Raw genomic sequence first — 15,836 nt, forward strand, 5'->3', positions numbered from 1 at the left:
ATGCCTGGAGCAGAATGAACTGAATAACCTCTATCAGATATGAACTTTTGTCGCCCCCTAGAGGCGCTGATCCCGATTGTAGGACATAAAAAAAGAAGACAAATATGGATTTGTTTTCTTTATTCTTCATTAATGATGTCACAATGTAACAGACTGTACTGTTTTTAGAAAATTATATTTACACAAAATTAACAATTGAGTGTTTTAAAATGCACTTGAAGTCAAAAAGTTAAATAGTATATTATTTACATTTTCTTTTTTTCTTAACGGGCTTGAAAGAGGCCAAGTGAATACATTCATTTACGACAAAAAAAAAAACAAAAAAAAAAACACACTCGACCACATGCAAAAGATTGGAAAGAACTCAGTGGAAAAATGTTTCTGGACCTGAGACTGCAGAACCATTCAAGGCAAACTTAAATTGCAACTTGTTTTTTGCGTAGAAAAATTTAAAATAAATAGTTTTATTCTGTTTGTGTATCTTTTAAGGCCAAAGGAATCTGTAAACATGTAGGCAACATCTGGTGCATCAAGTTCTATGGACATTATGGCAGTTAATGCTTGGCAGAACAGCTTTAGTAGAGTCTGAATTACATTTACGATACTATATTTAAGTATGCAAGCATTAAATCTATCCAGAGCCCATGCTAATGACAGAGTACTTCCAGGTTGTTTCTGATATGTTGATTAGGAATGAGATTTTTTTTTTAAATCACAATGTGCAAATATTTAACTGAGTTCTGTTGCTCAAACTTAGAATACACACTCTACGAGCAATTTATTTTTTTATTTATTTATGTTTTTAATTAGAGCTTTAGAAATTTCAATTAAGCTATATTCACTCATTAAAGTTACACACTTTGGCCAGCAAACAATTATATCAAGATTTGCTTACCTTGATATAATTTTCATTGTTTCTAGAACATTTCCTCAGCTAAAAAGCAGCTTAGAAAGCTTAGTCTGAAATCCTGTACAAACTGGTTCCAGCTCAAAAATAATCTGTGCATTCAGTTTATTCCTTTTTCCAAAGCAGGACAAAAGAAAATATTACTTGTGTATCCTGTGAAGAGCTTCAGGTGTTCAGAAGCTTCTAGGCCTTCTGCAGTCACCTTGTTTCCCTGCTGAGACTTCAGGCGTCGCAGTGACGTCTGAGAGACTATCTGAAGCAGAATTAACTTTCAAGGGGCGGCCGCAGGGGAATACAACCGTCCATCTCCAGGGACTCGGGCCAGCCTTCGTACTTGTTGCTGCTCTTACTGTTCTTCATACGCTATTGGAAACAAAAACAGCCAAACAGAGCTGATGTCAGCATCTCAGGCCCCAACAGCAGCAGCAGCTATAGCCTAATGGTTTCTACTCTGCTGAACCCAAATGAGCTTCCCAAGTTATATGTGATTCAGTGGTTTTGTAGTAATTTATCCATGTTAATATTTTATATTTTAAGTGAGATCTTATGCAATATGACTGTAAAATGGAGATAGCTTTGACAACATATAACCATCACATCAGCTGCAGATGCTCTCTGCTGTTTTTAATATTTTTCAGTCTTTAATGAAACCAGTACTTCATTATCTATACGATTTCATTTCAAAGCTGGCTAATGGTTTCACTGCACACTATTTCACTGCTTCTACATTAATCATTTAAACTTCCAACAATGCTTTTATTGTGCTGCTGAGAAGCTTATCTGTAGTAATGAAAATCTTACTAATGTTGGGCTTTTTAACAGCATAGCCAAGTGATTTTTCTTCAGGGTGATATGATGACAGAATGATGGTTAAATGATGATTAAAAACAAAACTTAAAATAATTGTGTTTAATTTGTGGGGGGGGGGTTTCCTAATCCACACAGAAAAAAAATCTATGTTTAGATAAATAAATACATTTGGATAAAGCTGCAGAGAAATCATATCATTTTTGAAAACATGGTTATGGGATTATTCTGTCTTGTTCTTTTTATCAGAAATACTTGAACGTATTTAAATCGGTTGGTTTCCGGGCAGGAGCAGGCTTTTAAGCAGAGCCCATAAATAATAAAAAAAAGAGAGAGACTGAGGGTAGGAGTCAATCCAAAAGCTTAAAGTTAGCCAGCTTTATCCCTTCCAAAACCAGTTTTGGTGTGCGTTTGATTCCACTGCCTCCTGTGTCTCCTTTAACCATCTAGGAATTGGTTTCAGGTGAAGTTGAACAAGTTCCCCTCCTTTATTGTTTTTCCACTTTGTGTGACGCAGCAGTACCAACGGTTGCAAAACAGACCCTCACTATCATACCACCATCACCGTGCTCAATAGTTTGAAAGATGTATAGGTCTGAGGCATCACTTCGATTCCTCCAAATATATTGTATGGCAACTTTGTCCAAATAGCTCAAACTTTGGCTCCTCCTACCACAAGGCATTCTCCAGAAAGAGTTTGGCTACTTCATCAATCAAGTTCAATCAATCAAGTTTTTCTTTGGTCCTGGTTCTGGGGGTGCAGAGCAGACCAGAACCAAAACAAACACGACTGCATGCTCCAACAGGACAATGATCCCAAACACACATCAGAACTGAAAACTTCTGGAACGGCTCCGGCCTGAGTTCTATTTAAAATTTATAGAGTATGCTTAAAAGCCTCATCTGTGCCAGGAAGACGGTGCATCAGAACTACGTTGAAAGATTATTCATGGTTATGAAAGCTACATGGGTTTTTTTGCAGCTAGCCAAATGACATTTACCCAAAGATTATACATATAAATAACAGAGAATAATAATTCACAATAATTCAAACTTGTGCACCTATTTTTTTTTATGATGAAGGTCTAATAGCAATTTTAGTGAGAGTGAAGTATTTTATTCCCACCTAAAATGAGAATAATTAAACTTCTTATTGGTTACTTTATATACATTTTTAATATAACCTCTGCAGTGGAGAAGAAACCAGCCAGAAACAACTAAAAACAAAAGCCTCAATAGAAGGTGAATAAAAAAAACTAAATTAGGCCAACTTAACCAAAGTCATTAAAATAATTTATCCCATAAAGTAAAGCTATTGGCAAATGTAGCACACAGATGGAGCACAGGAGAATGCTGCAGCAGGTCTTTACCAACATCCTGTGCATCAGACTGAGAGTCGGCTCATACCTGCTCGAAGGGGCTCTTGTTCTCGATGCCCTTGGCTCCAACAAACACCCAGCTGTCTCTAAAGGCCAGCTCCTTCACAGCTGTACTACCGAGCTCCTCAAACAAACGTCTAGACTCATCATTCAGTCTGCCAAGACAAAAAAAAAAAAAAAAAAATTGTTAGAGAACTGTGTATGACATGCAAATCAGTACACAAACTAAATGACACACCATTTAAATCTTTTGATGTTTTACAGCTCGTGCATTGGTGTTTTTCCTCTATTTGCACTGGAAATACCAAGTATGTGAATCAGCTGAACAAGATTATTACAAATGAAGCAGCATCATTTACAATATAAATGCATCATTGTTGGTCACAATTTTGCATTTTGTAATCAACAATGCAAAATTGGCTACTCATCCAGTTCTATCAATTAGAGGTTGAAGCAACATGTTCTACATAAAACTTACATTTTTGGGGGGACAATAAATAAATAAGCAGAGTTCTCATACTAAGCCAATCACTTCTTACTTTGTAGCAGCATCGTCAAAGGAAGCAACAAACACAAGCGTTCCTTCGTGAAGGGGCCGCAGAAACTTCAACAAGTTGGACACATCTGAGAAGAAACGTTAGATAAACTGTGAGTTTCACTTCATGCGTCTTGTGTGCCACTAGAACTGGAATACAGATTAAGCAACATTTCCTGCTGGATTTCATTACCTCCTGCCCACATGTCAAAGGTTTTAGTCTCCAATAGTTCGCCTGTCACCCCTAAAAAAAAGAAACAAAGTGTTAAAACTTTACTGCAATCAATAGTTAAAATAAATATAACAGCTTATCATAAGTTGAAGATGAGTCTCTCACCATTCACCAAAGCTATATTAAGTCCTCTACCAACATTGTTCTTCACACTGCTCACTAACCTAAGAGAGACAGAGACACAAGTCTTTAATATAAACTTACAGTGCGTAGCAGAATTGTTTCTCTTCCTTGAACTTGTACACATTTTGTCACAATATAATGTGCAAAACAGACACATTTTTCTTAGAAATAGAAGTGATAGAAAATTGTGAGTATATATGCGAGACTGAATCCTCTGAATAAAATTCAGTTCACTGCTTTCAGAAGTCAGCTGATCTACATATCAAGTCTACATGTGTGTAATGTAATCTGAATATGAATCCAGCAGTTCTGTGAAGGCCTCAGAGGTTTGTTAGTGAACAAACAGCATCGTGAAAACCAAGGAACACAGCAGACAGGTCAGTCCGACGCAGTTTAAATCAGAGTTAGGTTATAAAACACACAATACTGTTCAATCCATCGCCAAAAATACATTAAATACATTAAGTACTACACAAATGAAAACCTACTTAGGGGTAGTTCAGATAAGGAAGGATGGGGAAGTTATCCAGAGTTCATTCAAGTATGAAGGGAGCTAAATGTTTGGTAATCCTGGATGAAAGTCTGTTAGAGATTTTAAAACAGGCAGCAGGACAACAACTCCAAATATGCAGCCACAGCTACAAGGAAACAGTTTGGATCAGGAATGTCCAAACAACAGAAGGGTGATCTTTCTATTTATAACCACATTTTTGAAATTATATCAAACTTTCCTTCCACTGTGTGTGGATCTATCACTTGATATCACAACAAAATACACTAAAGTTAATGTTCTAATGTGGGAAAATATGAAAATGTCTAAGTATCAGGACTTTAGTAGGGCACTGCTAAGGCACATTTCTGCACCTATTTACACTACATTACACACCAACAAGTCAGCAGCGCAAAGGAAAGGCCTAACAAGACAAAAAAATAAAGCACCACCAGACTAAGACAATACTTGCATCAAGCTCCCCTGAGATACTTGGAGGCCTTGTTAGGAAAGCAAAGAAGAAGGAAATGAAAAACATAACAGAGAGAAAGAGAATGAATAAAAAAGGGGAGGCAGGGGAGATAAAGATGTATACGAGGAGAAGAGAAGTCATCTCACATCTTGTCCTCCAAGCAGATTTTGGGGCCAATGACGTTTGCAGCTCCAGACACCAGACGGAAAGCCAAATGCTTTGGAGGACAGGGTGCTGAAAGTCCACATTTGTACCTCCGAGGACGCGGTTCAGCTGAGATAGATTATATATGAGTCAACAATAGTTAAATCACAAACTAACAGAGCATCGGTGCATACTTTGTCTGTTATACTTACACTGGGTTGGCTCCTCTTTTGTGCCTGGAAATATAAACAAGTTTTCTGATTAAATTAAATAGTATCAAAAATAAAACACCTGATTTGATTTTGCTATGCAGTAACCCTGATCCTTCATGTACATCTAATGTTCATCAGAGAAGCCGATTAATCTTTTTCTTTTTCTTTTTTACCAATAGGTTTATCTTTAGTGACTGAAATTTCAGTCATTGAAGATAAAACCCATTATGATGCTTTCAGCTTGGCTTTTCTGTTTAATCAGAAACACAAAACCACAAGAAACTTAAATCTTGAGATCTAACATAAAAACATCTATAAAAATCTAAAAGTTTTCTTTGATATTTCTGCTTAAACCCACAAAATAAGTGAAGATTACTCATTTTACCAGTGAAGATGTTTCGCACAGATAAACTGCTGTCTCCTCCAAATAATGCGCTTGCGAGCAGCCAGGTGAAGCCCACCAGGAGCAGGACCACCACGCCTCGCAGGGGGGCTGTTAACAGAATCACGACATACAAGTTCAGGCAAAAGACACTTCAGACAAAACTCTCTGAAGACTTACGACTCACCTGTGAGTCTCATGATTCACCGTCTCATAGACCTGTAGACAGGGCAAACAAGAGGTTAGAGTCAGGTACGTTGAGGGAATTTAATATATGTAATAGGGTTCAATTTTAACCATAGCGTAAATCAAAATTGGTTTCTTCAAATTCATTTTTTAGTCTAAAAAGTTATTTTCTCCTGACTTTTATTACTATATCAGTTGATGCTACAGTTGACAGTTGGTAGTTACTATGGTAGTTACCATGGCAATGCTGTTACTGGTTGGCAGCCAGTAGTAGTGAACTTTGTGTTTTCTTTACAAGTAGTAATTATATGCTGGGTTTCATGTGTATTTTGTCATGTTCTGTATATGGTTTCAACTGTTCTCGTAGTTAAAAGGTTGTGTATTTCAGCTGTGTTTAATTTTATAACTTAACTGTTCTGTCAACTGTTCTGTCGTATCTGTACAATTGTTGAAATCCGTTTTTCTTTCAGCTGCAAAACATTTGAGGGCTCCTTCCAAAATATTGTTCATAAGAAAATAAGGGAATGTCACACTTGGTTTCTTCTTTTCGAAGTCTGCCTTGCTGGATTTGCTCCTCTGCTGATGGCCCTCGTCATCCATTTCAACAGGTCTTCAAATGTTTATGTATACTCTTAATGCATTTTCTACAACGCATAGCTAATTTTAATTTTCCCCAATCACTACACTTACAAAAACAGATCTTAAAAATAATTTCTATTCTTCATACTCCAGGAAAAAGCTTTACTTGCATTAAAGGAATCAAAACCTCCTTAAAACTGCTGAGCAACTTTTTACAAGTTCTCACTGGTATTTTTGATCATTTCTCTTGTGTGATGTCCTTCCAGTTTTTGAAGTTGAGATTATATAGATTCTACAAGGGTATGAAGAATTTTGACTGTAACTGTAGTGTTTTAAAGTATTTTATCAGATGATCAAGAGAAAAATGGTCAGGTTTTTTTTTTTTAGCATTGCTTGTGGTATTACAAATTCACATAAATCTGCAATGTATGTCAAGAGGAAAGAATGTGGGTCCTTAGAAATTCAGCATTGTCTTACTCTTACAAATGTATGCACACACCCTAGTCAGTGTTTGTCTGAATGTCTATGAATGACTCCTTTGTTTGATTTACTTGTTTGCTTAACAACCATATTCAAATAATGACAAAATGTCAGCGTTAATGCTTTAATAAGTGGCAGGCTTGTTGAAACAGAATCAAAAACTATTTTCTCTAAAACACACTTGATAATCAGATTAAGATTTATTTAGTTCAACTTTTTAATTGTAAAAACATCTGTAGATTTTTGAAGTCTTAAATTTATAACGTAGAGATTTTAATTTTGCATAGTTTGTGGGCAAATTCCTCAGAAGGTGATCAGTATGATCACCTTTGTGTGACTCGTAGCTAACTAACATGGATTATCAAAAAATTTTTTGTAGACTGTACTTAAATTACTTTCCACTGCTTAGTTGTGATAGATGTTATTAAACTAGAAAGCTCCTTTAGTGACAGACTGCTGCATCGTTAATGCACAAAGGGGTGTTATCGAGATCCTTCCTCCCAATACACTCTATATCCACCAAGCTCCCATTAAAATTAAGTATTTATGTCCCTGCTGGTATTTGGACAGTTTCAGGTCACAAACCTGACTTAAATAAATGGGTGATGGCAGCTTTCGGCAGCACTTTATGCCATGCATAGTATTTGAATCAGGTGTGGCGAAGCAGAGACAACAAAAACATGAAGGACGGTGGGCCTTGAGGACTGAAAAATGGTTTTAAATCATGTCCTACTGGTCTCAAGCAAGTCCGGATGTTTGAAAGCAGTTAGATTTCTCAAACTATGAAGTAGTTTGTAAACTTTCTAAGAACAAGAGACCTCCGTAAAGAATTTTTCAAGTTCCCTCATGCTGAGTTTTAATCCAAGGTCAGATTAATGATGCTGTTGAAATAACAGAAAGGTCCCTTGAAGTCAAAATTCCTAGATGAAAAGTTTGAGCTCTTTAAGAGTCACTGACTTCACCTTCAAAGAAATCTGTTCTTTTTACATATGAATAAATTAATTAAGCAAAATATATAACCCCCACCCTCACAGATGGTGTCAATGAATATGGTGTAAAATAATGCTTACACCATAAATTAAATTTTTAGTGTGTAATAAGTCTAAATTATTTTAACCTTTTTAAACTGAATGAAATAAACTGACTTTTCAGTTATCTTCTCATTTCTTTACATGTAACTTTCTGAAGGCATTAGAGTATGTATTTCTGTGAAATGGTTAAGATTTCTTTTGGCGTGTAGGTATACAGCTGCTGAAATTATAATAGTCTGCCATAAGTAAACATATGTTGATGTATATATAATCTAGACAAACAGAAACGAACGCGTAAGTCATATACCTGGTTTCTCGTATTCATAGCTTAAATTAAAATAGGAAATCTTACCTACTTTATCTAGTCCTAAGGTGAGCGAGCGCTGACTTAAGCTCGTCTCCTTTGACGGGACGCAGCCGCACAAATTAATCAGTCACTACCCTTTGCACCGGACTTTCAGTGTTTTCTGCGCAGTTTATTCATTGAGACGGCTTAACAGGCATATCCTAGACTAAAGAAACCGAAATCCAAAATCCCAGTCTGCGTTTTATGATGAGCGCTGTCGGCAAAACGAGGAAAAACTGATTATTTTCATCCTGTTCACTTCCGGATGTGCCCAAATCCAGTCGGTACGCATTGAGCATGCGCAAAACTGCTCACGTGGGCATTACATTTTCTCTATTTTTTTTTTTTTTTGCTTTTTATTTATTTTCAAGCTGTCTTTAAAAATGTTAAAATACATATATTTGTTTTTTTTTTTAAATAAAAAAAATTAATAAGAGCGAATATAAAAAACATAGGAGACACTTGCACTCGCACGCGACGGCTGCTTCCTCATAATCAAGATGGCTGCTCACAGTGCTGTGCTTTCTGTCTCTAGGATTATAAATCCTCTCTGGGGTCGACACTTGGGAAATACAGTTAAAGTAAGACGAAACATCTTGTTCTGTTGTATCATTCTGTAATTTTATCCTTAGACTGAAGTTACTGTTTGTATTTTTCTACTAGACACAAGGTCAAATAATATAACATCAGTGCCACCCTGTGAGTATTTTGGGGGTTCACTCAAAAATCTCATATTGTTAAACTTTTCAGGTATTTGGAACAACTTTGACAAGTCACCGGACTAAAACACTTCATGTTGTGAGTATCTGAGACTGTCCTGGCAGAAACAGAATTAAATCTTAGTTGTTGTTTTTTTTTTTTACTCGACTCAATACAAAATGCCTAAATCAACACTACTGCTCTCTGATTTCTGTCGATAAACCATACTGCATTTTCACTTTCTATGGGGTCATGGGAGTGTCAGAAAATGTCCTGTGTTCATTTATCACATTTTTGGTTTTTAATAAGTTCTTGTATGTCTCAATCAAACTGATGATTATTCTCCCTTCCTTATCTTTCTTCTTTATCAACAGAGCGACAACATCGTAAGTAGCTGACTTTTGATTTAGCCTGCTTTGGGTTAAAATGCATGACTGAACTTATTTGTTGGAAGGAATGCATCAATTTATCAGTCTGAGACTGGGATCATCTGATTTTTCTAGCCAGTCATGCTGAATAATCACAAAGGCATTTTACTCATTTACATTAAATGCATTAAATTAAAACCGTCCATCATTTTGTTTATAAACACATCTACTAGGTGCTTGCATGTTGGTTCAATTACTTAAGTTTGCGAAAAGTCATAAAATGTTGGCCACATACTTTTCTGCATAAATCTGGATAATCTTTTTATTCCTTAATGTTTAATCAGATTCTAAATTTTTACCTGCATAAAATAAGTTTCATAACTTTGTTTTATTGCATGTGTGGCAGGGGGGAGCTTAGATCTCAAACCTTTTGTGTAAAACCTGATTGGTGTCTTTCCATTCTTCATGCAACTGTACTGTATATTTAAGAACATTTGCAATACATGGAAGATTGATCAGTTTGTATCACATGAAGTGTTCAAGTAATTCAGTAAATGTGCGCTTATATTCAAAATAATTCATAACTATTCTAATAGTTATTCCAGTTGTGCCAGATTGATATTAAAATACTTTACACCAACGTTAACAGTTTAAAAAAAACAGTTTTTTTTCCCCTTTGTACCTGTTGGGTATTCTAACCTGTACATGTAAACAACCAAAGAGGGAGAGTCTCAGTGGTGCCTCAGGACAACTCCACCTTGTCCCCCTGCAGCAGCCTAGTTTCATTGAAAGCAGGGTGGGGGTCGGTCATAAAACAAAAACTTAAAGATAAGGGGCAGAGCGGTTTCTCTGAACTAGCTGAAACCGGTTTCTCCAAGAACAGGATGGTCCACCTGACCTTGTTTCCAGCTTAGAGTAGAGACACAAATTTATTCATGAGATAACCATTTGCAAAATTCTGACAATGCCTTAATTGCAAACAATTGGTACCTTTATGGTGTTTTAGTTCACTGTTGCATGACAGCTGACTTTCTTGTCAGGATTGTTTGAAGTTCTCAATTCACAATAGTGAGCAGTAGTAAATGGATCTTTTTGAGCTAGATAAGATGACTTTTATATATTTCATAAAGTTTTCACAAGTCTTTATAAAACTTGTGGCTATTTACGTTGCAAATGAAACATCTCTTTTGTGGTTATGTGTGACCAACATGACAAAACTATCTAAAGACAATTTTCAGAATAAAATCTAGACCACAATTTCTCAGTGCAAAAATATAGAGAAACACTTTACAACCACAAACTTTAAACTGCTAATAAAAATATGTAAGGATTAACTTGAACGTATTCAGCCTGAGTCATTAGTTTTAGAACCGCTCTTTTTTTAAAATCTTTTATTAAAATGCTTTATAGCTCAAACTAAGGCAGATTTGAGAAATGATTGAGAACTTATGAATAGCAACTTTTTTTTTTCTGTCCACAGATTTTCAGTTGGAGTTGGGTCTAGACTTTGATTGGGCCATGTGCTTTGATCTAAACCATTTCATTACAGTTCAACCAGCAAACAGTTAATTACAGCAATCTAATTGACTAGAAATGAAGGTATGGTTCCTTTTTTCTGATTCAGTATACTCTTAGAGGTACAATGGAATGTTTAGATCAAAATATATTGACCTTAAAATGTCCTAGTCAAAGTCCAGACCTAAATCCAATTGAGAATGTAATTTTACACTTGAAAGTTGAAAGCATATCCTGTCCAATAGAATCAACATTTAATACTCAAGACTCAACATTCAACCAATGTCAGACTACTTAGCCCAGCACAAAAACTGTATTTTAAATTAAAAGTTAAATTATAGCACTTTGGAAATGTTTTAACAATTTAAACATGGTTGGCATTTGTAAATGCTTGCTTCATTTTTTTTATTGATTATTGTAATACTAAAGTGCACAGCCTTTCAACTCCTTTGTAGCCTATTAATTCAAGTTAGCAAAACAGCAGGATTCCTGTTGTGTTAAAATAGTTAATACGGGGTTTCATGGTGGTATTTGCAGCCGCCTCCTGCAAAGTATGGAGGTCGACACACCGTGACGCTGATACCCGGGGATGGAATCGGTCCAGAGCTTCTTAGTCACGTTAGAGAGGTTTTCAGGTTAGTTCCCTCAGAGCTAAATCCTGATTAGACTCGACTATAAAAAGATGACGACCCCCTTCATCACTGGTAATCACGCCTGTAGGTTCAGCTGTGTGCCTGTGGACTTTGAGGTGGTGCATGTCAACTCAGCTCTGGAGGCCGAGGACGATATCGATAACGCCATTACCGCCATCCGCCGAAATGGAGTTGCTCTTAAAGGTAAGCTAAGCTTTTAGCCCCATTCAGACCGTAAAAATGTGAGGGGAGGAGGGGCAACATGTTATTCATCATAACGCCACATTACTGCAGTCTAACTTCAGAATTACCCAACCCTCCTGTTAGGCAACATAGAGACCAAACATACCATGCCGCCATCTGTGAAATCCAGAAATAATCTCCTACGGTAGGTGTGGATAAAATATTTAGCTCCCTTGATAAATGCCCTGTTTTGTCAGATGGCTCACCTTTCTAACTTAATTTGGTCCCCTGCGTGCGCTCGGTCGATCATTTTTCTCCTTCAACAGCACAAGCTTGGATCTGTATGCCAACGTGATGCACTGCCAGTCCCTCCCTGGAGTCCAAACTCGGCACAAGAACATCGACATCATGATCATCAGGGAGAACACAGAAGGGGAATACAGCAGTCTGGAGCACGAGGTCAGACTGGGAGAAATAAATCAGTGCTCCGCTGCTGTTGCTTTGTTGGACTTCTACTTTTCCTCCCACTGTTTTATAGTTTCTTTTTTTTTTCTTTTTTTTTTACTTAAATGCTGCCATTTATATAAGCTTGAAAATACAGAAACGGCTTGCTCAAACTCAGCTGCTGACATGAATCAATACTGACTTCATTAAACTGCCTAAACTGGTGCAGCTGTCTCAGTAAGCAGTAGATTAGGTTTGTTAGTCGGATCTAATTTAGGTGTGATGAGAAGATGAACCCACTATTACCTCAGATGTAATCATGAAAATCTATTTTCAGTGACAGTAATATGTTGAACAGAAGAGTGTTGGATTTTTACTTGGAGAATCTACTGTGAGTTCAATTATTCTTGATTTCTCTCTACTCAATTTTTTTTTTTCATGGTTTGTTTTTTTATTTATTTAATTTATTGTTTCAGCCAGATCAAGTTTAAGGTTCAGTCAGTTCAATCCCCCACTGTGAACAACGCTGCTGCACGACTCCCTATGAGCAGGAATAAATATCCACTTGAATAAGTATCAGAGTTCAGAATATAGAAGGATGGAGAGCTGAAAGGTTCATCACATTACAGTAGCAACATGAAAGGCTTTTTATCACACATACGCATATTTCCGCTTGCAAATAAGTGGGAAAAAAATATTTTCAGGGTTAAAGTGGAGGTTGGATTACCACCGTCTCAATCTAAAGTCGCATTTCCATTTAGCTTCCATGATTTTTGTTGTTTTCCACTTTCAGTTAAAATGCGTTCTCTTTGTATGAGCATGTTAATGTTTCTAGGTTCTTCGTTTATGCAACTTCTTTCCACCTTTTCTACTCTGCACTATTGCTGATAATAAATGCGGCGCTGTCGGTCTGGTTGATTTGACTGGTGTAATGAATGAGTTCCGCCATTAAAGACCTTTGACATGTTTTGAAGGTTTAAAAAGAGGCGGAGTGTTTGCTATGACACAAGTTTGTTGAAACATCAACATAGGAAAGTCGCTGTGCTTGTGGTGATTTGAGCCTTAGACTTTACCCAGCATATTGGCACATTGTAGAGTCATGACTGCCTTATTCATTTCCTCAGATCACCATCTTGTTTTTAAGGTGTCATTTGAAAACATTATTAGAACTGTACTGGCTATTTAAGACATAATTTATCTGTTTTTTTTGTCTTAGAGTGTGTCGGGGGTAGTGGAGTGTCTGAAGATCATCACCAGGACCAATTCCCTCCGGATTGCTGAGTATGCGTTTCAACTGGCTCGGGAGAAAGGTCGCCGCAGGGTCACTGCAGTGCATAAAGCCAATATCATGTGAGTGACTTCGACTCCAAATAGTCCAACCCTTCGTTATTTTTTTTATTTTATTTTTGGAATATCCATCGGTTTGTTCGTCACCACAGGAAGCTTGGAGACGGCTTGTTTCTGCAGTGCTGCAGGGAAGTGGCCTCTGGATACCCCGACATCACTTTCGACAGCATGATCGTGGATAACACCACCATGCAGGTGGAAATCTTAATGAGTCTGGATTTAGTGTGGCAGTTTTCAAAAAAAAAAAAAAAAAAAAAATATATATATATATATTTTTTTTTTTCTTACTGTGATTTCTTCTGCATTTCCAGCTTGTGTCCAAACCCCAACAGTTTGACGTGATGGTGATGCCTAATCTGTATGGGAACGTTGTCAGCAACGTGTGCACCGGCCTGGTGGGAGGGCCTGGCCTTGTGCCTGGCGCCAATTATGGTCGGGACTACGCCGTGTTTGAAACGGTAAGTGACTGTAAATTAGCAGCATAGTTAAGTCTGTCACTTTAAAAATATGTATATGTGTTTTTTACATAAAATATTTAAGAGGTTAATTTCTCTTTCTTTCTCTCTATGTTGTGGATCTCAGGCTACAAGGAACACAGGGAAAAGTGTTGCAGGGAAAAACATTGCTAACCCCACTGCTATGCTGCTGGCCAGTTGCATGATGCTGGACCACCTCAAGTACGTTCTACTCGTATAGATAAAAGATATAGCATTGCCAGTACATAAAGCTAATAACACTTTCTGCTTTTTTGTCCAGGCTTTACAACTATGCCAACTTGATAAGGAATGCAGTACTCACCACAATGAATGAAACTAGGGTGAGTCCACTAAAGCTGAGCATGCTGTCAAGCTGATGTAGAATTTGCATCTTTTGTTATGAAAATAAGTTTTATGCTGTATAATTTCTCAGTCCTGAAGATAGAAGTACAATTTTGTTTGTACGGCACCTTTCACAGATAAAAATCTCAAAGTTCTTCACAAAAGCCTGTCTGTACAAATGGGCTTTTCAAAATGATCAATGGAATCGATACAATATAAAAACAATGGTAGAAAATTCCACATTCAGGGAACAGCAGCTTGAAACTACCGATCCCCACGGGTTTCAAATGGAGCATGTCGAGCCAACCAAAGCCTCTGATCAGCGGCGCTCCTAGCTCTGAGGCTTAAACATGTTGTATACATACTGGGGGGCCTGATCATGCAGAGCCCTAAAAGTTAAAACAAAAATTTTAAACTGGAATCTAAAACAAACTGGTAACCAGTGAAGAGCAGCAAAGACATGAGTTATACGAGCTCCCTTTGCAGAACAGTTCAAATCCTCAATTAAAAAAAGCCTGAAATTATTTAAAATCTCCAAGAATCATATATGTTTTTGTTTTAATGGGATCGTGGCTGTTTGTTTACATCGTGCTCTTGTGGTTGCAGTTGCACACAGCAGATCTGGGGGGTCTGGGCACCACATCCGAGGTGGTCCAATCCATCATGAGGGTCATCCAGAGCAAAGGACAGCTCACTGCAGACATCTAATGGGTCTCTGTCGACGCTGCTTCAGCGGTGTGGAATCATGGGTATGGAGCCGAGCAGCCTGTACAATATGAAAAACAGGACTTACAAGCATTTCTGTTCAAATCCCTTAACAGTTAAAAAAAATTCACGAGTTAAGAAAATACAGTATCACTCCTATCGGATAATAAAAACTACTGTAATTTTTTTTTTTTTCCCTGGAAGTTTTGCGTTGAGATGTTTATCAGTGCATCATCATATTGGGGCCTTCTTCTTTTTTTTTTTTAACTGTTTCACAACAACTACATATTGTAGGCAGTAATAACGTCTGTATCATTTGGCTGCCTTGTCTTCTCACTGCTTTCTTATACGAGTTATTTATTTTTCATGCTAAAGTTACACAGCATCTTTCTGGAATCAACTTAAATGCTAAGTGATCATGTAAAGTCTTTTTTTGTCATAACAGATTGCTTCTGAAATGCAATCTGTGATTTAAAAAAAAAACAAAAAAAAACTGGTTCAGCTATATGTGATATCCAAACAGACCAGACTAGATCAAGTAACTGCTGTGACTGAAGTTTTTTCGCTGATATTTTCCACAATATTTGACAAAATCAATTAGATCAGAGTTTAACCAGACAAATGTTTTTAAAGCAGAGGGTCACGGTTACTGTATAATGTGCTATCAATAAAGAAATGTGTCTCCAATGCGTCTTTTGTAAAGAGGTTTGAATATAAAGCAGGTTGAAGTACAGTGCCTCACTGCAATATATCCTCAATATGTTCACATTTTTGTCAATTACCAGAAAGAATGTAAAATGTATTTTATGGGACTTTAGGA

At 36.9% G+C, this 15,836-nt stretch overlaps 2 protein-coding genes across 4 annotated transcripts; one reads left to right on the top strand and one right to left on the bottom strand.

The window, feature by feature from the left end:
- Window positions 1-105: 105 nt before the first annotated feature.
- On the bottom strand, window positions 106-8,638 carry fam3a (FAM3 metabolism regulating signaling molecule A). 2 transcript variants are annotated; one of them, XM_088007383.1, is made up of 10 exons: window positions 8,316-8,638; window positions 5,871-5,902; window positions 5,687-5,794; window positions 5,302-5,325; window positions 5,092-5,218; window positions 3,966-4,024; window positions 3,822-3,872; window positions 3,633-3,717; window positions 3,122-3,248; window positions 106-1,270 (listed from the first exon to the last, which is right to left on the bottom strand). In XM_088007383.1, exons 2-10 carry the CDS (start codon window positions 5,881-5,883, stop codon window positions 1,172-1,174), a joined length of 693 nt encoding a protein of 230 aa, XP_087863509.1. In that variant the 5' UTR covers window positions 5,884-5,902; window positions 8,316-8,638; the 3' UTR covers window positions 106-1,171. The 2 variants fall into 2 exon arrangements, with proteins under 2 accessions (XP_087863509.1, XP_087863508.1); XM_088007382.1 differs by having other exon boundaries at window positions 8,312-8,638.
- A 125-nt stretch (window positions 8,639-8,763) lies between these two features.
- On the top strand, window positions 8,764-15,703 carry idh3g (isocitrate dehydrogenase (NAD(+)) 3 non-catalytic subunit gamma). Of its 2 annotated transcripts, XM_014982190.2 has the most exons (13): window positions 8,764-8,886; window positions 9,056-9,103; window positions 9,379-9,390; window positions 11,425-11,522; window positions 11,608-11,723; window positions 11,847-11,907; window positions 12,029-12,161; window positions 13,363-13,496; window positions 13,586-13,688; window positions 13,805-13,951; window positions 14,076-14,170; window positions 14,250-14,310; window positions 14,918-15,703. In XM_014982190.2, the coding sequence occupies exons 1-13, from the start codon at window positions 8,806-8,808 to the stop codon at window positions 15,017-15,019; spliced, it is 1,191 nt and encodes a 396-aa protein (XP_014837676.2). In that variant the 5' UTR covers window positions 8,764-8,805; the 3' UTR covers window positions 15,020-15,703. The 2 variants fall into 2 exon arrangements, with proteins under 2 accessions (XP_014837676.2, XP_087863507.1); XM_088007381.1 differs by lacking the exon at window positions 9,379-9,390 and having other exon boundaries at window positions 8,765-8,886.
- Window positions 15,704-15,836: the final 133 nt, after the last annotated feature.

The sequence above is a fragment of the Poecilia mexicana genome, unplaced genomic scaffold (genome assembly GCF_051168715.1).
Source record: "Poecilia mexicana isolate PSO_F unplaced genomic scaffold, ASM5116871v1 scaffold_7, whole genome shotgun sequence".
Taxonomy (NCBI): domain Eukaryota; kingdom Metazoa; phylum Chordata; class Actinopteri; order Cyprinodontiformes; family Poeciliidae; genus Poecilia; species Poecilia mexicana.

Excerpts from the sequence above, each read along its gene's own strand:
- fam3a (XM_088007383.1), bottom strand. Across the intron at positions 5,326-5,686 it reads TGTGCGAAACATCTTCACTG|GCACAAAAGAGGAGCCAACC; the intron begins GTAAAATGAGTA and ends TTATATTTCCAG. Across the intron at positions 3,249-3,632 it reads TTTGACGATGCTGCTACAAA|ACTGAATGATGAGTCTAGAC; the intron begins GTAAGAAGTGAT and ends TTGTCTTGGCAG.
- idh3g (XM_014982190.2), top strand. The coding sequence starts at position 8,806 with ATGGCTGCTCACAGTGCTGTGCTTTCTGTCTCTAGGATTATAAATCCT. Across the intron at positions 11,908-12,028 it reads TCCAGAAATAATCTCCTACG|CACAAGCTTGGATCTGTATG; the intron begins GTAGGTGTGGAT and ends CTCCTTCAACAG. Across the intron at positions 14,171-14,249 it reads ATGATGCTGGACCACCTCAA|GCTTTACAACTATGCCAACT; the intron begins GTACGTTCTACT and ends TTTTTTGTCCAG.